General features: G+C 45.2%; 1 protein-coding gene across 4 annotated transcripts; it reads right to left on the bottom strand.

Annotated features, from left to right (window-relative positions):
* Window positions 1-1594: 1594 nt before the first annotated feature.
* gne (glucosamine (UDP-N-acetyl)-2-epimerase/N-acetylmannosamine kinase) lies at window positions 1595-17755 on the bottom strand. 4 transcript variants are annotated; one of them, XM_023795870.2, is made up of 13 exons: window positions 17543-17755; window positions 11318-11341; window positions 10248-10468; window positions 9591-10045; window positions 6421-6573; window positions 5264-5476; window positions 4961-5048; window positions 4416-4626; window positions 4138-4270; window positions 3672-3893; window positions 3416-3598; window positions 2739-2855; window positions 1595-2600 (listed from the first exon to the last, which is right to left on the bottom strand). In XM_023795870.2, exons 3-13 carry the CDS (start codon window positions 10448-10450, stop codon window positions 2365-2367), a joined length of 2214 nt encoding a protein of 737 aa, XP_023651638.1. In that variant the 5' UTR covers window positions 10451-10468; window positions 11318-11341; window positions 17543-17755; the 3' UTR covers window positions 1595-2364. The 4 variants fall into 4 exon arrangements, with proteins under 4 accessions (XP_023651638.1, XP_023651635.1, XP_023651637.1 ...); XM_023795867.2 differs by lacking the exon at window positions 17543-17755 and adding an exon at window positions 13347-14898; XM_023795869.2 differs by lacking the exon at window positions 11318-11341.
* Window positions 17756-22055: the final 4300 nt, after the last annotated feature.

The raw sequence follows: 22055 nt of genomic DNA on the forward strand, positions 1-22055 counted from the left end.
ATGATTATTCAGTTACATGAGAACACTATTATAAAATAGGCTTTGTGTTGACGATTCTGCCCAACTCTAGGGTAATGTAAAGTGTTCTAAGCATGTTTAGGCTATGATGTTCGTTAGGTTAGGTGTACTGTAATAAAATGCATTTTTGCCTCACGATATTTTCACCTTATAGTTTTATCGGAACGTACCCCCATCGTAACCAGGGGAGGGCCTGTATTTTATATTACACGCCTTCAGCAAGTCACTAACAGGTGGACATAAACAATTAAGCTAACTTCACCAGCACTACGCTGACTTCCATCTTTAAGTATTACATAAATGATCCTATGTGCTGACCAACTGCTTTACGCGACTCCCCTGGTCAGTGCAGCGTCTAGAAGAGATTCGTCTAATCGCGGCTAAAATGAAAGAAAATGGAAAAAACCCCAAAGGTTGGTCTCCTCTCTAAATGAAGGTAAGGGCGCATATCAAATGGGGTTAAAATCAAAATATTTTATTATACTAATTCGTTGCATTTGTGACCGTTTTCTTTAAAAAGATGAAGGTGAGAGGAGAACACTTGTTAAAATTCAAGTATTACACCAGTAGCCCTTATATTAAGAGCATAACCTGTCTGTGGAATGTAGAAATCAGAGTTCAACAGACTACTTATTGTCACGATCAGCTCCGAACGATCCTCGTGTGTGCCACGCCCCCTCATTACCTCATGTCGACTCCTGATTGTTCCCACCTATGTCTACTTAATTCCAACCTGTCCTGTGTATTTAGTCCTCGTCTGAGTCAGTCTTCCCCAGACTTGTCATTAACGTTTGATGTACTTCCCCCGGTCCTGTCCTCAGATTAAAACCCCGTTTTGTGGACTTCCTGGCTTGGCTTGCCTTCTTCCCCGTTCGCCTGCAGCACTTTACGTGACACTTATAATCTAAACATTTATATCCTAAAACATTAAAATTGTCGTAACTCGGATTGCCGAAATGCCACCTATAAAGAACTTTGGCAATAATGTCAGGTAACAGTTCGATAAAGCTCTAATATCACATCCACCGTCGTGGGAACTTAACCTCGCATTATGGTATGTTTAAGGTTACCTGGCCCAGTCCACTGGCTTGCTACATGAAACCTTACTGGTGTCAGCCTAGTATTGGGGCCAGTGACCGGCCTGTGCCTGTTACTGCATTCATTCATTACTGCTCTTCAATCTGTACCATACTTCAGTGGATCAGTGGACCCCCCCCCCCCCAAAAAAAAAAAAAAAAGTACCACAAGCCCCTTTCAAAGTGAAACTTTCACCAACTGCATGATAAAAGGAGTCACAACCCACAGATTGAGAACCACTGCTCTGTGACGACTGTACAACCCCTACAGGGTATTTATGTATAAGTATAGGGCAAGTTTATTCCATACGTTTTGTTTGCCTGGTTGGTTACTTTGATCTATAGTGCATTATAGTGCATTATAGTGCATTCATAATGCATATGGCTATAATGCATTACGCCTTTTGATAAATATTTATAGCCATATTTATAATGCTTTATGAATGCATCATTGTTATGAGTATTTAAAAATTATAAAAAATATGGCCTTCAGTCAAGTGTGATCGTTATTGTTTTTAACATATAGCTTACTTGGTGGATGGCAAAGACTGCCACTTAAAAAATACATTCTTATTTCATTTCAAATGTCTTTGCAAGCTTCAGTTAAAGGTTTGATTGTACAAGTCCCCCCACTTAGATAATGTATAAAATAAAATTGTTACTTTCGGGTCAAAACATCAATGTTATTCCTAATTTTTTTCGTAAAAAAAGTCACTTTGTTAACATGTATTCATAGGACCATTCCAAAAAATATTTAGGTCAAATACATTGAGAATACACAAGCTTCCTCCAGTAATAATGACCGATTCTGACTGATTAACATTTACCGGCTGCTGGCCAATGGCGGAACTCTACAGATAAAGGTCCCTGTAAGACACGCCCCCCACATCTCCCCAACCAATCAGCTAAACACCTTCATTACACATTGACATACTTCATCACCTGTTGGTGTGCCAAGTCTACTGACTGTCCTGACAAAATGTGAGGTTCATCAGTGTGTTCCGAAACAAACACGAGATAAGTGTTTTGGACTTCATATAACGGACAGACAAATAACAGTAAAAGATAAGTTCTCAAAATAAAACTAATACTTCACTTCCGTAAGAATGTGGGAATTTTCACCAGTTCTACTGGTCTCTTCATCCAATACTCACTGTACAAGCACACTTTTAATAGTTAGGTCCAGAACTTATGTGAAACTCCAAGTACCTAGCCCAATAGGGCCTGTGGTTTCCAGTTAAGGCCATAGATACTAGAGCAGCCAGTCTGTCTAATATGTCCTCCTGGTGGTGTAATCCAGGACCATGCTGGCTGCACCCAGTAGGGCAGGTTCCTCGAGGTCAGAGGTCACCACGCGGATGCTGTGGGCGGAGCTAAGGGCACGCTGCTGGATGATGTTCTTCACGGGGTTCTCGTAGAAGTTCGCCAGGACGCCGGAGAGAACCACTAACGAGGGGTTCACGGTGTGCAGGATGTTAATGATGCCCACGCCCAGCGCTGTGCCAGCTGTGGGGGCAGAGATGAAGGATTGGGAAGACATGAACACTACTGCAAATAAACAGAGCAGGAAGCGTCATGTGATTTTTAATGAGGGAAGAGGGAATGCTGGGAGAGCACCGCTCCACAAACCGCGAGTTTGCCCACCTGTCCTGAGGATGGCCTCAGCCTTGCCATTGCCGCGGTGGGAGGCTTCCACGAGGTGGATGGCGCTGACGGGCTCCTCGTTCTTCAGGGACATGCCCTCCATGAGCAGATCATCCTCTGTGGGGAGGAAGGGGGTCTCACACATCAACCTTTCTCATGGCTTGGACATAGAGTGTACTCTCACTTGTCCTTCAGAACGTGACAGTCTGGAACACAACCATTCTAAACTGCCTAATCGCGAGTCTCACTATGGGTTCTTCTGTTGGCTGTTGAAAGAGATTTATGGTTTGTCCTTTGGAGGGTTCTATTTGCATTCACAGCCACTATAAAATACCCTAGAGCTATCGTGTTTATTACGTATTTTGTTGCTGTTTTGCTACTTTTCTCCACAGCAACCTACAATTATACCCTTTTATATAACTGGGTATTGCACTGGTACTGAAATACATGCCCGGCACATTTCTCCAAAGTTCCGTCCAGAGTCCTTTCTGGATAACATAACCCAAGATTCCTCAAGCGAAGTATAATGGCTGGTTGGAAACTCAAGGTTCTTGTCAGTGTTTAGTCTTCCAGGGATTGGTTTGTGACTGAGACATTCCAGCACGTTTGCAAATAGAGCTTCACATGGATTTGATTTGCCTGTGTGTGCGTGTCTCTGGTGACGCGGCGATACTGACCGTCGTGGAGTCTCTTGGCCTCCCGCTGCAGGGCGGACCCCGACGCAAAGGCCTCGATGCAGCCGCGGCTGCCGCATGAGCATTCCGGTCCGTCCAGGGACACCATGATGTGGCCCAGTTCCGCCGCGCAGTAGGTGCTGCCGTGGACCAGCTCGCCCTGCTGGATGATGCCACCGCCGATGCCTGATGGGAAACGTGCGGGTCAGGGGCGTAGTCGGGTGCACGCACCGGCGAGGGGGACGGCGAGAGTACACACCCGTGCCGGTGATGACGGTGACGAAGTTCTCCACTCCCCTCCCCTGGCCGAACTTCTTCTCGGCGAGGGCGGCGCAGTTGCCGTCGTTGTCCACCCACACGGGCAGGTGCAGCGTGTCGGAGATGGGGGTGCGGATGTCCACGGAGCTCCACTCCTGGATCAGCTTGGTCGAGTGGAGGATGACCCCATCGTGGGGATTCACCCGGCCGCCGGTTGACACACCTGGGGGGGGGAACGAAAATCAGAGGACTGCACCAATGCAACGACTTGCTTGATTTTCTCTCTATGCAGCAACAATGCAGCCACTTTGGCTATAAAAACCGTTCTTACTGCATTTCAAGCTACATGCTAATCCAAGATTTACACCTTCAACTGTCAACCTGCAATTCACAGCTCGCAAAAAAGCGCCAATGCATCCTTTTACTTTCATCCCTGGGGATTCGACTGCAGGCGGATGGGCACGTACCCACTCCGAAGACCCTGCAGTTCAGGCTGACGGCGGCGTCGACGGCTGCGTCGCTGCACATCTTCAGGATCAGCTGGATCCTGTCTTCATATGTGCTTGGGTTTGGCTGGATGTATTTCTTCACAATCTTCCCCTGCCGTGAAGTTTATTTAAACTGATTAAGATCTGACATCACCAGCACAGGTACAATCACACTCCCTTGTCACAGATGAAAGCTGCCAGCTCCTAACTGGGGGGAGGAGTACAGGTTTCACCAGCACCGAGGGGCGGGGCCTTGCCTTCATGCTGACCACTGCCACCCGTAGGTTGGTGCCCCCCAGGTCCACGGCCAGCGCGCTCTGGGTCTCCAAGATGTGGTCGATGTCCTGCGAGTTGCAGTCCTTCACCACTGGGAAGCAGAAGGTCTTCTGCAGCGGCTCGTCAAGGTCAATGGTCTGCAGGAACTTCAGGATGCGGGGCACTGCGTTGCCATCTCCATAGATCTTGGAGCTGAGTTTTCCCACAAGGAGAACATTAGGCATTACAGTCACACAAGTTAACGTGTGAAAGATTCACTGTGGCTCCCATCGCTACCCCAAACACACACAATAGCCATAATATTCCTGTGCGTCATCTGGCCAGCTAAAATTCCCACATATCACTCTATAACAACCTATAATACTGTCTGAAGTTTATGGTAAGAATGTGTATCCGAGGATACTATACCACCATTATCTAAATATCCAAAACAAACTAAAGATTGTGGTTATTGTAAACCCTGCAAACAGAGCCAACATCCTGCTTCTAGAGGTCAGCCGGTTCCTCCGCGTTCCGTAATCCCTACCATGGGTAGCGTTTTCCAAACTGCAGCTCCAGTGCATGGTAGATCTTATTCTGGGTGTCTGCATCTCGCACGTGTAGAACATTCTCCCCTGGTAGAAAACGATCCAGTTAAATGACTTCATTTGGCTTTAATAGTTTGAATAAATTCATATATTATTCTTATTTGGCAATGGGACAGATGAGGGTTCAAATTCCACCGCATTTCAGCAATCATTGACAGGTTTAACCGTAAAGGAACCAAAGAGTAATTCACAAGAAGTGGGTAGGGGGCCGTGCTTGGCGATGCCAACCGCCCGGTGCCTACCGGTCTCTCGGCCCGTCTGCCGCGTGCCCAGGTTGATGACGGGCGTCCCGAAGGCGCCGGCCTCACGGACCCCGCAGCTGCTGTTGCCGATCATGCAGCCGGCATGCGACACCAGCTGGATGAACTGCTCGAAGGGCACATGCTTGACGGCCCGGAAGTTGGGGTGCCGCTCGATGCCTTTCTTTCTCATCACGCGCACCATCTCCTTACTGCCTGCGGGGGGCGTAGACAGGGTGTCGTGATGAACACCCCTCTGACGCTTCCTAAATGTTGCTCATACCGTGGTTTATATATTTTACACACACGTTTTACCCATTAGGTCCTCACAACTCTGAAGACCCGTCTCTTCCAGATTTTCCCACGGCACCTCTGGGTACTCTGAGACTTAGTCCCTCCTAGCTTTTCTGATATGAGGTTCTGCGTCGATTTTTATAGCTCCTGGGAACAGGAGTTACTCAGAGTGGGGGGGGGTGCAGGTGGGACACTTTCCACTCAATATTTCAAAACGGTGGTTTGTGTCCCACCCAACATTTTCCAGGACTGGAAAATGTTGAAAAGATAAATAACTTTTTGAAAACGTTTGAAAAGATAAATAAATTTGTTGGGAGAAATTAGTTCTCGTCTACTGACTGAGGGGGAAAAAAAAAACAGCCAACGATTTCAGTTGCATATGCATAAAGAAATGTAAACAGTCAATACTGAAACAGGCAGGTACCTATACATAGGTATAGGAGGTCATAGAGGATGGATTTGACTCACTTAATGGATCTGTTCCTGTCCCCCCAGTACTGAAAACACATCGACACCCTTGGCCATAACTATCTTGCACTTGTTACTGCCCTCACTCATTGCACATATATTGGCTCCTTGACAGGTTTACGCTGGTGCCTTTTCAGTCTCGATTGTATGAAACTTTGGACAAGAACGTCTGTTAAAAATTAAAAATTGCACAATCTACAGTTTGAGGAAGCTACAGACGAGATCTTTATGGCTCTCATCTTGTGGAAACTTCTGGAATGCACCCTTAATTTCCATATCCAATTGGATCCTGGGGGTTGGATGAAGGCCGTATCTCGATAAAAAAAAACGCGTACGGTTCTGCCCTCGAAGGCTCATACTGTTGTCACCGTTCCCAGCCAGCATGTCCCAGCCCTAACCTGCATCGATGTTGGGGAACAGGATGAGCGTCGGCTTATTGAAGGAGATGAGGGCGTCCAGCATCAGCTCGTAGATCTTGATGGAGTTCTTGATGTCCGTGGTGACGGGATGCTGCAGGGCCACGATGTAGTCCAGCTCCTTCACGTCCTCCCCTGCCAAGGACACGGGCCACACATCAACGTCGTTGCCGAAATCGGACTGCCCTCCCTCTGTCAGCTATCCTGTACAAGATATTTACCGCAAGAGTGAACCCTTGGCATTTCCAGCTAACTTCCCCGTTGCATGACAGATGGGAGAAGGGAAAATACACTTTTTAGATGCTTAGCCAAGTCTTTCAACCCTTCCTGTTTTAATGAAATAGACCCCCAAACCAGTCTGGCACGTCGGACCGGTTTCTCTCAGGCATGAGGGCCACTGAAGATCCCCACACCAAGATGTGTATCACAGAAGGGGACTCTTCAGGTTTTTCGCATCCGGCCCAAGAGTCATTCAGAATTTTAATCCCGTAATCTCACAATCGTTATGTACGCCAACATGGTGTTCGCCGATAAGCTCCGCGGTTTTACGAGGCAGTGCCCAGCCTTCCTCATACCCCTGCATGTTCACATGCTCAGGTTCATCGGGGGATGGAGTGCTTACACCTCTACTGGAGTGACTGGTTTGTGCGGCATCAACCGTCCCAGTTCTTAAGCCTAACCACAGCAGGTCTGGAGCAGCCCTTTCCGTGACAATATATAATAGATCGATTGCCGATTTTCATAAGTTTAACGTTAGCATTTTTTTTTTCCCAGATGAACAGAAGGCTTAACGTATTTTCGCCTCTCGATAGGTCTATCGGAACGTAACCCCATCGTAAGCTGGGGAGAGACTGCAGTTTATTTCTGGAAATCCACCTACACCTCTGCAAAGTGTTCGATGAGCCGGTGGAATACTGGTCACGGACCAGTACACTCTAAAAAACGCTGGGTTGTTTTTTCAACCCAAATGCTGGGTTGAGACTGCTGGGTAACAAAGTTGGGTTGATTTAACCCAATTTGGGTTGAAAATCGGTCTTGATCTATAACCCAGCAGTGCTGGGTTGGGAACGCGGACGTGAAAGAGCACGCACGTCACGTCAACATCCAGGGACATCAGCGAGAGTTGACGGAGTTTTGCGCCGTCTTTAGAGGGAAGCCAGTGAAATTCTGTCTGAAACGTAAGTTATTCAGTGTGTATTTAACAATGTTCATAATAAATAAAACATTTGCTTTACTGTATAATATATATACACGCAAATTTTAGGCTTTCGGTCAGTTGAACTGAGATTGCCTAACGACTAAACGACGGCCGTGCTCCGCCTCACGGCCGATCTCTTGCTCAGTGGACTGGAAAGCGCGCGTGACATCGTCATCGGAAGGAGCTTGGAAAGGATAACATAAAATGTTTAAATATTACTTTTGTATATGTTAAATCTACTTTGTTTATTATTAATGATTTACTGTGTTAGATACGGTTTTGATATAGCGGAGTTTACTTAACTAATTTGATTTTGTCAGCACATCCACATAAATTTCCCGCTCTGCTTGTAAGGTAGATTTTGTTCAATTCGTTTGACTTAGTTGTACATTCGACAGCAAACGATGTTAATTTACTACGAACATGTAATTTCTTTAATCCTGTAAATGGTTTGATGCAGGCGGGAATGTCTGAGCTCAGCTCAGGCTAAAGGAGGCTTGAAACTAAGCATGTTCGACGGACATTTTCTAAGAATAGTGCTAAGGCCATGGTCAGTGGTTAACTGGTGTGTTATGGTCTTTAATGCTCCTAAAGGTTTTTTAGGTGTTCTGAAGGTAGCTCTAAGGATATTTAACTTTTACACATTTTTGAGTTCTTAATGAATCTATACCATCTCTTTTTTATTTATTTTTCCTTTTTTCAGATTGGGACCAATATGGCTGAGTACCTTCGTTCAGAAGAGTCCATTGAATTTTCTTATGTTTTCATGCTTGGAGACAACCACTGCTTTCAAGCCTTTGCTATAATAAATGGCACAGCATTTGAGCAAAGTACATTACTTGCTGCAGTGGACGTTTGAAATGTTTTCATATTTTAAATACATATTTTCTTGGAAGTAAATTTGACTTCAGTCACTTTATTCTCAGGATATATTGATGTTTGCACATAATTGTTAATGGGAAAGTTATAAAATGTTTTCCTATTTTTTCCTAATCTTAAATTTGTATTTTCTTAAGTTTTTTTTTTGTTTGTTTTTTCAGTCAGTTTGATGCCGTTTCATTATTACTTCTACATATTTTTTCAGTTGATGATTTATATATATCAGGATATGTTAATGTTTATGCACAAATTTGTATTTTAAAGTTAATCTTTCTGACTTCAGTCAGTTAGATGCTTTTTCATTATTACTTCTACATACTTTTATTTTTCCTCTACTCTGCAATTACATTGCAATTGATTCTTACTGATGATTCCTGTATATCTCAGGATATATTAATGTTTATGCATGATGAAAAATGTTATGAAAAGTTTTCATATTTCAAATTGTGTTTTTCTAAAGTTAATTTGTCTGACTTCTGATGCATTGTTACTGACTTCAGTCACAGTGTTTCTGTGATACAGTTTGATACATTTTAATAGAAATTGTCTTAATGCTGAGGTGGAGATGGGGAAAAATGTCTTAAATTCATATGGACACATTTTTTACATGTTTTGTCATAAATAAAATTCCATTACTGAAGTATGTATTGCTGTAGAATTGTTTTTATTTTAGTAATTTTAATCACCAAAGTTTCTAGATTAAATTTCTGACCCATTTTGGGTTACATTCAACCCAGCAGTGTAGTCATTTTTAACTAGTAGTTGGGTTAAAAATCACAACCCAGCATGCTGGGTTAAACGTGTAACCCAACTTGTTGGGTCAAAATAACCCAGCGTTGGGTTAGTCCCTTTTTTACCCAGCGCTGGGTTACCAAAATAACCCAAATTGGGTTGTTTTTAACCCAGCAGTTTTTAGAGTGTACTAGTCAGCGGACTGGGGGTTGGGAACAACAAGCTTAAGACACTGAGTGACGTGATCAGTCTCGGGAGGGACGAACCTGGCACGCACAGCCTAGAGATTACCTGGTCAGGAAGAGGTCAAAGGTCAGAGGTCACCCCCCCACAGCATACCCACCAAGCCAGCTGCGGATGATGTCCTTGTAGTCGTCGCGGTGATGGGCAGTCAGCAGCTTGTCGTAGGAGGGGCAGCCCGCCAGCAGGATGCGGGAGTGGTCCTCGCACATGGCGATGAGGTGGCGCTCGGCGCTGCGCGTGCAGCAGGCGTGGTAGTGCGCCAGCTTGGAGATGGCGTGGCGGATGGAGTCGTCGATGGTGCCGCTCACCTCGCCGCCCTCCAGGTGCAGGATGCGCACGTTCATCAGCGCAGCCGCCGTAGCCAGCGCCAGCGCGTCGAAGCGGTCGCCGTGGACCAGCAGCACGTCGGGCTGCAGCCGCTGGAGCACGTCGGGCAGCTTGACCAGCGCCAGGCCCACCGACTCCACCATGGCGGCCTCGTCTTCGCCGCGCACGATGGTGTGCAGCTTGGAGCCGATGTCGAAGTCGTCCTGCTCGATCATGCGGAAGGTATTGCTGCCGGGAGGGGGGGGGGGCGTTACTCAGACCGTACCATTCACATGGGCATGGGGGAGTACAGGAGACGAGTGTGGCGACCAGAATATAATCAAGTGTTTTATTAACTTTCACTCATTGGTCGACAGCAGGTAAGACGAAAGGATGTTAGGATGTTGATACTTGTTACGTCCTCTGATTGGACAACAGGGGGCGCCCTTACCCATAATCATCAATGAGATGGGAGCCCAGCACCACCACTTCCAGCTCAAAGTCCTCCGGATGGGCCTTAATGCCGAACATGATGGGCGCCAGTTTTGAGTAGTCGGCCCGGTTGCACGTGGCCACGCAGACGCGCAGCCGGCGCTTCCTGGATTTCTCCTCGCTGCTGTCCGCCTTGCCCACCTTCTCCCATGCGCGCTGCATGCTGCGGTAGTACAGCTCCTGGTGAGAGAGGGGGGCGGGGGTCGAGGCGTCAGGGGGCGGAGCTTGCCACGGTCCGGGCGGACATTGTGGCACGGGAGCTTGGCGAGTTTACGGTTACAAAAAAAGGCGAGCAGGGGCTGTACAGAAAAATGATTGGTTTAAACAGGGATTCAATCAGATTGTAGTGGAGATGGGTCCAAGCAACTAGAGGCAGCGGGATCAACAAATCAGATGTCTTGATCCCGCCTCCTCTAGTTGCTTGGACCCACCTCCTCTACAGTCTGATCTGTTTCCACAGGGATCAATAAAGTACCAATTATTATTATTATTATAATATGACTGAACCAATCATTTTTCCTTCTGCTGTCAGAACATTTTTGTGTAAGTAAAATTCCCACGAGCTGTTGTTAAATATCAATTTCTATGAGACCTCTCATAATTTGAGTTTTTTCTGGGACTGCATTATACAATGGAATATGATTATTTTTTTTTGCAGTGGTGGCTTAATGGTTAGGGAAGCACACTCATAAGATTGCAGGTTCGAATCCCCGACCAGCAAGGCACCACTGAGGTACCCTGAGCAAGGTACCGCCCCCCCACACTGCTTCCCGGGCGCTGAATTAGCTGCCCCCTGCTATGTCACATTGTCACATATGGGTTAAATGCAGAGGACACATTTCGTTGTTGTGCACTGTGTGCTGTGGTGTGTCAACAATGACAATTAATCACTAAATTCTAATTCTACATTTTAAAGCTGAGGGCCCTGGGTGTGAAGAATGAGCAAACTTAGCAGATGAGGACATGCGTCCGTCACACGTCAGCCGAGCACCTCTCATGCGGATGAAGACGAAGACGAAGAGTACTTACACGGGATCCCCTGACGGAGAAGCGCTGACGCGTGAAAGCACAAAAAACAAAGTAGAACAGAAAAGAAAATAAAAGCCAGGAACATCGGCACACGGAACAGGACTTTTAGAGCTTTCTCTACGCCTCTGACTTAAAGCACATGGCACTCCTAACCCAGCTTAATCTCCGGGGTTATTGCCCGTGAGAATGTTTGGCCAAAAGCAAATTACCCAGCATTCCTCTGTGGCTGCTTGTTTGCAGTGCATTCGTGTTTACCGTACTCACATGTATCGGGACTGAAATTTCTACCGTCTCTACAGGCTTCTATTTGGCAGATAAAAAAAAAAAAAAACAAATAAGTAAACAAGTTAATAAGAAGATGATGTAATTCCCTGGAGCGGCTCTCTGACGCACGTGAGGACCACATGGGCCGTAGAGTGGACCGACAACGTAATGGAGGAGGGTGTGTGGGAGGGGTGGTGTTTAGGTCACATGGGGGAGGTGGGATTAGTGATGGGTGAACTGGGGAGGGGAGGCTCCACACTTTCCTTGTGACTGTTCATCTTGGGTCTCATCTGACGTGCCTGCATCTTGGAAACAGCCTTTTAATTAAATATTGATAGTAGGAGTGAACAGCAAACACAGATCTTGCTACCCGGGTCGTCCCCTCTGGTGACTCACCACATCCAGCATGCCAACCTACTCAATCTCCACATCTACAATACCATAAGGATGCCTGAACAAACCCCACCCCTCCGAGGAAGTCGATTTATTAGTAGTACGGCATACCAGCGCCGGTCACAAACCGGAAACTCAGGGAACCACCGACTGCACCTCTGACGTCCCACTGAAGAGCAGAGGCACCTGGCCTCATACTGTCAGCTCCTTACCCGTAAAGGCCTTAATGCTCATGAAATGTTCTACCTCACACCATAAAACCTGATCTGGGAGGAAGAGCTCTGTTCGGTGGGAGACCCAGGCAGACAGAGAGCGGGCCAGGGCTAATCCTGCCTCCAGTCACCTTTAGACCAAACACTGAAGCTTCAGTAACTCACGGCATATAGCCACCTTGACAACGAAGGTACCTGCAAATGCCCAGTGGCCTGGTTTTATGTACATTATTTCATAAACAGTGTATCGAAAAAATTAAAATGGGTGACGCCACACACATTTTTACACATTTCATAAAAGGGGACAATCTCCTCTGCTGGGGCAGCTTCCAAAAACGAGGACCTCGGACTACACACACTGTCCACACGTGGGCGCCGTCGGCGTTTGCCGAAGGGGGCAGCTCACGCTGCCTCTGTCCACCGTGGCAGGTTCGAAGGCTGCATTAAGCAGATCGTAACCGCGTTCAAAGCTGACAGTCACGGCAGTCGGGGCATCGACGGCGGTAACGGACCGCTGCTAACGCGGCCCTGGCGCTGCACTCGGCTAAATAGCCCAAGGACGCGCATTGCTGTATAGCGGACAGCAGCTAAACGAACAGAACAAAACCACAGGATTTGTAGGAATAGCGTTCACCTCAGTCAAAGCCAATATGCTGACCTCGCAAGCCTGACGTGAATGGGAAGAGGACGAGGCAATCTCAGTGAACCACAGAATCAGGGCGTTGCACTGTATACACAGCTACATGCCCTAAGGAGATGGAAACGCAACTCAGAACAAGGTTCTGAAAGCCTGGCCCCTAGCCCTGGCAGTCTGTCCTGGGGAGGTGACCGGCACAGAGGCTAAAGGTAATCGCTACCACGAGTGACGGCTGAGGTACCCAATGCCAAGCAGCAACCTAAATGTGACAGAATGGGGTGGTGGGGGGGGGGAAGCAAAGCCTTGACGTCTTTGTGGGGACAGATGCAGGAAGACGGGAAAGGAAAATTAGGTCTGGCCATCGCGGATTAAATATTCAGCGCTCCATCCAACCCCCCTCCTCCCCCTCCTCCCCATCTGCTTCTCTCAGGGCAGCATCTCAAGCCTAGGCCTGCGGCTGGGGGGAGGGATGGGGAAGGAGGAGAATGGGAGGAAGGAAAAAAGGGAGGAGAAGATGACTTACATGGGGGTTCCTGCTTAACTGCTCTGGGTGCATTGTTCTGCCTGCTCTGCTCCTTCCTTCCCCTGGATGATTCTCGCTCGCTCGCTCTCTCGCTCTCTCTCGTCCGCCGTCCCTGCCAGTGTGGAAATGGGCGCACGGCCTCCCAGCCCACTCTGGTATTCTAAGCTTCCTCCAGGGGGGGGGAGTGAAGACGGCTTGGATCCGCCCCCTTCATTTGCCTACGAGCCTGCCATTGGCTATAGGGACGGTCACTCCTCTCAGTGGGCGGGCTGAGGCGTACAGAGCAAACTCTGTAGGTACTGCTCAGGACCTCGACACTCAGACAAATAGAGCAGCCGTTTTGTTATCTGTAATTCAAACGACTCCCATAAAACACCCCTCACACATTTCCCTACGTGGCAGCAATTTATAGAGGGTCTGCCGTACCATGAAACAGGATTATTGAGACATTTTTTCCATTTTAAGGGATGATTAACATATTGATGTTTAGGTGACGTGGTGGTGAGAATCCTTTACAGCAAGTCACACAAACACCTGTATTGTAACCACTGTTTATGCAAATGCTGCATGTCATTCAGTCTCTGTCCTCTAGTGCAGTTTCCAGGCAGAAACCAAACCAAAACAAACAAAACACAGCCCTCAGCACTTGTTGTATCAAGCTGGCGGAACAAACCACAGAACAAGGAAACGGACAGAGAACATTTAATAGGAATTCATTTTCATTCATTCAATCTATCGCAGGACACACATTAGCACAAAGATCACACTCTACGGGCGATAGAGAGAGATCAGTCAGTCTGAGGTGGAATTCAAAAATCCAAACTGCTACTCAGTAAGCCACTATGCTGCCACCACAAATACATCCTACGTGAAATTAACTAACAGGATGATAACATGATCCAGGCTGTATCATAAAGCAGGCTCTTCGCTGCATGCGGGCAAGAGGAGGACGCGTCTCAGATTACAGCCGGATGTTCGCTGCGCTTCAGACCAGCGCTTCCACGTCCTGCCGTGACCCGAAGAGAAGCCGGCAAACGGCACCGCGGACAGCAAGGGCTGAGATGACGGAGAACGCGCTCAGTACCACAGTAACCAGTAACACTCAATGCAGGCAGCGTACTCTTTAAAGCACAGGAATCATTATTCACTTTTAAATTAGACACAAAACATAGCTAATATTCAGGTACAATAAACTCAGGAAATATGAAAATTAGATGATTCGGTTTGGCCACGTCATTCCCTTCTGCTCTCTCGGATTTCGCGTTGGTATATGATACATATGAACAGGTAAGGGACTGGGCACCAGTTGTGGAATATGGATGGATGGATTACTGGATGAAAATATGAGTCTTAAAATATACAAGGAGAGTGGTTGTATACCGTATGGACGCAATGAAAAACTGATCTGAATCTTGTGCAAGTGTCCACACTATGGGAACACCAACTGAAGACCAGCAAATCCACTCAAATTTAAAGGGAAATTGACCAAATATCGATACAGCCGGCACAAGTCAATGCAATCACTATTACAGCAATCTTATTTTTTCATGGCAAAATCTTATCTACTTCAGTTATGTCTCAGAAGGATTTTACTGAGCAAAACAGAGCAACTTGTTTTGGGGGGAAAAGTTAAATATCCAATCCGAGGTGTGCGTGTGTGTGTGTGTGTATATATACACACACACACACACACACACACACACACACACACACACACACACACATTTCATGATTGCACAGCACTTTGGTCAGCGCTGGCTGTTTTTAATGTGCTTCATAAATAAACTTGACATTGACTAAAGTGCACTGAATCATTGCGTTCAGCTGTTTATATTTTTATATTGTAGACCATACAGCTAGATGTGCATTGTAACATCTGAATGGGACAGATACACACCCCTAATCCACAGCCAAACACAGGCACAAAAGGGATTGAGTCACCGTATGGTCATTTATCATGGCAGAGGGCTGTACGAAAGTAAGGTGATGCCCCCTTACGGGCATCGCCATGGTTACTACTGCAGACCATCACACTGACGGACGGAGGACATCAGGGCTGAAGTCCCATTACAGTGGCGACACGTCAGTCTGTCATGGCCACGACCACAGCAGCCCAACCCTGGCGGACAAAGGCTGAGCGATGACACGCGTGGTTTGAAAAGATGCTGACAGAAAAGGTTTGCACATGGAACACTGATAATACTGAAAAGTGTCAAACTGCTCGGGGATCTGTTCTGCAGTAGGAAGTAGGTGGGGTGGTAGTGAATGGGTGCCGTGTCGAAACTGCAACACATGATCATTGTGAGTGGCCGGTCACAGGACCCTGGGGTGGAGACAGGCTACCCCCCTCGAGAGGCCGTGTCGGGGGAAAAGGCGACCTCATGACTATGAAGCCAGAACCACAGCTATGATGGCGCCGTTCGGCTAAGTCCCCTCCCACAAACGCCCAAAAGCATGTTTGGCCAGTTTGCCTCAAAGCCACATTCCACAGCAAAAAAGTTCAACATCATACAATATCAACATCTGCTTATGTCATTCAAAAAATGTCAAACAGCATTATGCCTTTCTGGGTTGGGCAAAAAGAAAACAGCATGCCAATGTCACACACCAATGTCGCAATACTCTAAAACACCACAGTTTCACAATAAAAAGTTCTATCCATGCATCCAATTCCTGCCATTTTTACTCAGTATAGGATTTTGGTGAGCCCTGGAGCCCCTCCCAAGAATCAGGGGGCAAAAGAGAGGGGGCACCCAGGACAGGATGCCCGTTTATCGTGGGACAGTCACTCACACAAACAATAATAATAATAATATTATTATTATTATTAATAGATACTTTTATTGATCCCTGTGCGGAAATTGTCTTTATGCCTCCCTCAACTTGCTCTTTGTAGAGTAAGCTGTCTGCAATTGGTTTATAGACACCAATTCGTTGGGACCCACATTTTTGGGCTGTGGGAGCAAACCAGTGTATTCAGTTAAACCTCAGGGACAGCAGGCAAACTGCCCTTGAAAAGCAGGGGGGGTGTTTGTTTCAGTCCCGGCCAGCACACATAAATTGATCCCCATAAATTAACGAAAACAAGCAATGCCCACTGACGGTTCAGCAATCATTTCTATCCTAACAGGACCTATTCCACTCATATGCAATGTATGATGAAATCTCTCTTACATACATTATTAAACAGACATGTGTATCAACTAGTACTATCAAGATTATTGATCCCAGGGAGAAATTCTGGCGTACAGATAGTATGTATGGCACAGACGAACATACATGTAGTGCAAAACAGACGAAGTGCAAAAGAAAGCAATCAGTATTATTCACTAACATTGTGGCAAGGTCAGCCTGCTCCAGGGATAATATTTAACCATGGAATAGTATTTTTAAATTATCACTGCCTGCAAGAACGAAATGTGAATAATTCTGCACTCAACGTACGTCTTTAATAATAATAAAATAATAATAATAATAATCCAGGTTAACAGACGCCATCTAATGGTGCTATAAGACTGGTGTTCATGGTCTCCGGCTGATGACTTAATGTGGCAAATGACTAGGTGACGTCTCACCAATGGACGGCAAAACACACAGACATCGTATCACAACACAAGCATCCATAGTAAATGTTGTCATCTTGATTCCATTTCGTTCGTAATAGGTTTTCCCCGCCTAATCCTAATATTATCACCATCAGGAAACTCGTTTTCAAACGTCAACGCTCTATTTATGCCATTCCTGGGAATGCAATATGAGTATCCTTCCTCCCAATCTCCTACGACGATTAAGATTACGTTCAAGTACACAAACACGGATCTGTGAAACTGACTTTGACTTTTCGAAGGCAAACGTTTAGTTTTACTGTGTATCTTCGTAAGAACAGACTTTTGATTCAGACCCAGCACCCAAGTCCACTCATCCATCCTTCCATTACATCAAGAGGTCAGTGCCGTGTACTTTCCTTTCTTTGTTCTGGTTTCGGGACATGCCCAGCACCACAGCATCGAATTTACAGTAAGCGGTCTACCAGTATCTCCCCATAATAGCTCGTCCGAAAACGAATTTTAAGATCAGCAGACCAAACTATTCGGGTACCATCACCTTTTGTGTTAATCAACTACCCAACTTCATCTATAAAATAAAGATCTACCAGTTACAGAAGGTAAAGTTTTTTTTGTTATCAATCTGCTTACCTGACAGATGCAGTTTCCCGGTTTTAGTTGTAAATTCTCTGATCTTTGTCGAGTAGACGCCTTCCTACAACACGACCACGGTGTCAGGTGTAACGGTCCCAGTTACTTAACGCGTGTCCGTCCCAAACTTCCAGCGATGGTTTAACACACCGCCGCAGTGGGATTCCGCGTCGTAGTCGCGCACTGATGACGTCACTTGGCCTCCGACAGATGTGACGTGGATGTTGCGAGCGCTCGCGACCAGCCGCGAGCACCATAATAGATAATTAAAACTTATTATTGCGCATGGCGTGCGAACCAGCGGCTTGCCTTATTGAATAGGTGGTGCCCGTTGTACCTTATGCGATAACGACACATTTTAAGCATTGAGGATATTAGCATAAACATAAACGTTTATTAATGATAAACGGAAGATTTCTTTAGATACACCGCATGCCATTGCCGTGAATTTTTCCATGATGTTCATGTAGTACAGGGTTAGTGTGAAACTGGCGTCACTCCTGAGGAGAACAGGACACACCTTGGACTGGATGCCAGACAGTCTCAGTGCGCATTTTGAGCTATTTAGGGAAACCATTTTCACCTAGCTGCATGTCTTTGGACCGCAAGGGGAAACCCAAAGAAAGATGAGGAGAACATGCAAACTGGAAATACACGGAGATGGGGGTTGGTTTCAGACCCCCTTTTCCGGAGGTGTGAAGTCAGGGAGCGACACACTCAGGCACCGAGACTTCCTTTTCAGGGAGTTATGCTTTATAAAATTAACAAACTACCCAGGGCACTAGCAGAGCCTGTAAAAATACTAATGTAGGAAATGGACCACTAGCTGTCATTGTTTTTATTGGTACAGTACCTCTCAATTTTTGCATTTCACTGTGGTGAATAATAGAGAATATCATTCAGATATGTCATTAAACATGCCATCTTCTATTAGTAATGGGATGCTTACTTGAAAATTTTAAATGGGAGGATGTACACAGGCACTAAATGGATATCAGAGGGAAAGAAAATGAGCAGATAAGTCAGTCTGTTAGGGGGCAAGGAGGAAGACATCACATGACTTTAGGTGCCTGCAGTTACACCACTGATTGGCAGCATAATCTCTGTATACGGTACTGTCCCTGTATATCAGGGGTCTCCAACTCCGGTCCTGGAGAGCTACCATCCAGCAGGTTTTCTATCATACCCGGCTTCTGATGAGTCACACCTGTTCTCAGGTAAATACCAGGAACAGGTGTGGCTCATCAGAAGCCAAGTAGGACAGAAAACCTACTGGATAGTAGCTCTCCAGGACCGGAGTTGGAGACCCCTGCTTTATATTCACATCTGACAAACTAAATATTATTTCGATTTCATTTTCTGGGGTGTAGTTTGAGTGGGAATAATATTTCTACAGTGCTACTGACTGCTCTAGACACAAAGATAAAGTGCTCACAGAAAGTCTTGGGATGCCTGCTTAATTCTGTAGCAATGTATTGGTTTTGTAATAAAAGTCCATTCACAAGCAATGTTTAATGTATCTACCTGTCTTCCACACAGACATTTTCTTTTAATTGAGTGTCATAATTATTCAGTTCTGTTCTTGCCATTTTGCTATCTATTGCAGTTTTAGTCTTTGCCTCGCAAAGGGATACCAACCGCATCTTTTTGGTGTGTGATGTTAGTGCAGAGATGTTACTAAACTAAAAAGCACCCAATGAGACTCCTTGTCAATGGACTGTTTAACTCAGAACAGCTCTTTTAGAACTATAATTTGAATTTCAATTTATCACTACTTGAAATTAATGTTTTATTTAAGATTACTGGTTGTTTCTAATGCTATATATATATATATATATATATATATATATATATATATATATATATATATATATATATATATATATATCTGTATATATATATAAATTAATAAAGTAATGATTTTTCTTATAAGACCAATAAAATTTGCAAAAGTTTTACTGAATTGCAGAGAACCTGACTGAGGAAAACCTGCTTAAAAAGTGTCTGAAATCCTACAAAAGGAAAGTAAATGTATTGAATGTGAAATATGGTTAAATTTCTATTATAATGTACTGTACATAATATCAATGTACTAATTGCATTACTTGTGTTTTTGAATGATTACGGCCCAGTGGTAAGACATCAAGAACTGATTATATATGAAGACATGTGATTGTTCCCAACCTATAAATGATTAGATAAGATTTGCTGAGCACTGGCATGCAGAGATCATGGAGAGAACGAGGGGTAAGGAGCACACATTGATACAGCACGTTGCTGCACCCACCACACAATAAACCACTTCAGGGATGAGATCCCGAGTGCAGCCGTGCGGCAGGTGACACCTCAGCACCACAGTAGTTTGAATGGAATGGAACAGTGTGAAGTTTTTTCCAGTGACTGCAGTGCCAATCCTGCCACCAACCCCCAAATTTTTGCTGGAGGTAAGAGGACCTCCTTACAGGGCTGGATGCAGCTTAACATTATACCCAGGATGAAGCAACTGCAGGTTAAGGGCCTTGCTGAAGGGCCCAACAGAGTAGAATCACAGGATTCAAACCAGCAACCTTCTGATTGCTGCCATTGATCCCTAGCCTCAGAGTCACCACTCTGCCCACACCAAGATTACATTAAATTGTGTTTCAGTAGATTTACCTTTATGTTAGTCACATTACTTCAAAAACTATTTAGAGGGCTGAGGGCTGGGGGCTGGGGGGGGGCAGCATGATGGCACAGTGGTTAGTGGTGTTGCCTCACACTTTTGGGACTAGAATCTGAATCTCTGCCATGGCTCCATGTGTGGAGTTTGTATGTTCTCCCCGTGTCATTGTGGGGTTCCTTTAGGTTCTCCAGTTTCCCCACACAGTCCAAAACATGCAGATGTGAATCAGAGTTTTTAAACAGTGTGTGAGTGTCCCCATCCTGGATTATTCCATAGCTTCTGGGATAGGCTCTGTGACCCTGAATCAGACAGCCAGGTACAGAACAGGGATGGCTGAGGGGTCAATGGCATATTTTCAAAGGGGATGGTTTTAGTATTTTTTTCCTCTCTGGAGGAATGGCATCCGCATGCATCCCATTATAACCCAAGCTCTGTGTGCATAAGGTACAATGAGTACTATAAGCCAGTAAGCATCTGGTTACAAGTACATTTTTAATTAATGGTACTTACTACCTATTTGATACCTTCCCATGTAATCCATGAGATTACAGTCATGTAACTATTTAGTGAAAACCATTGAGAGATTTCCAACAGGCAATGTCAACAAATATGTTTTAAAAAGAAAGGAATGTCAGACAGATCTCTTATTTGCCACGTATTTATTTTACATAATACTCCCCGGCCCCACGAACAACTGGCTTTTATCTAGAGGTCAATTTGTTGATTTGGTCACAGGGGGGCGCTAGAACCACAGTTTTGAATTGTGTTTGTAATCCTGACTTTGAATGCAGCAAAGGTCTTTTCAAGGTTAAATTAATGTTCCAATACGACCAGGGTCACAAACGCAGACACATCTGCGCTTTTAAGAAGGATTAATACATTTCTTATCTCTAACTGTGAATAATCGTTTGCTGCTTTCCTGTGTTCTAGATTAAGTAATTTAAATCAACTTAAAAATATTTTAAATAAAACGAGAAATTGAATCTCTTTTCAATTTATAAGTTGGAATCAACTCAACATAACATACAGCTTCACGTCATGTATAATTTCTGAATAACGTAAATCATAATTTTGCATTTGGCATATCAAACAAACCTTTTTAGCGCTGCAAGTATAGCTCGAAACGTTCGTTTGTCCTCGTTTCACTTTCGTGTATCCATCCAGTTAGGCTCTGCTGGGGGGGCGGCGTGAATCAGACGTGGCAATGGTGACAAGTCACCAACCAGCCCAAAATGACTACTGAAGGTATATCCAGTAATATCAAAACACTGTAACGCACGTATGTATTGATCTGTCATATAGCAGAAGCTCATGCTAAATTATTAAGATACATCACACTGCAAGAAGCTGTATTTATTTAATATTATTGCATTATCCAGAAGTAGAAATGATTTTTAAAAATGCACGTCGATTCTCATAAACCAAACGCTGAGCAACTAAATGAAACCAGCTGAATGACCGCACGGTACAGCAGGCATGCACAATAAATCTTTCGATCCGCAAGGTTAATCCGAAGATTGAAACTTCTCGAAATCTTGCACTTCTTGGACCTGATATCTCAGTTTGCAGATGACCTGGTTAACGAATCGCTGCTCGATTAAACTGTCCATTCGAATTTGGTCCCTTTTAGATTTAATTACACAAAGCAGACAAAGGAAAAAGCAGATAACTCTCCTAATTGAACAACATGAATGATGTAAAAGCATACAATTTACACTTTTTGCTTTGGCAATGCTCTGAATATTACTTTAGGATTCCCCTAATGCAAGTAATGTCTGCCCTGAGTGGTCTCAGCTATGAAAGCAATGAATGTGGACATTAGTAGCGTTTCACTGACATTTGCACATTTTA

This window comes from Paramormyrops kingsleyae, chromosome 12 (assembly GCF_048594095.1).
Source record: "Paramormyrops kingsleyae isolate MSU_618 chromosome 12, PKINGS_0.4, whole genome shotgun sequence".
NCBI lineage: Eukaryota > Metazoa > Chordata > Actinopteri > Osteoglossiformes > Mormyridae > Paramormyrops > Paramormyrops kingsleyae.

Coding starts and splice junctions, on each gene's coding strand:
- gne (XM_023795867.2), bottom strand. CDS start 13,379: ATGCACCCAGAGCAGTTAAGCAGGAACCCCCAT. Junction 3,599..3,671: donor CACCGTCATCACCGGCACGG/GTGTGTACTCTC, acceptor GTTTCCCATCAG/GCATCGGCGGTGGCATCATC. Junction 2,601..2,738: donor TGAGGCCATCCTCAGGACAG/GTGGGCAAACTC, acceptor CTGCCCCCACAG/CTGGCACAGCGCTGGGCGTG.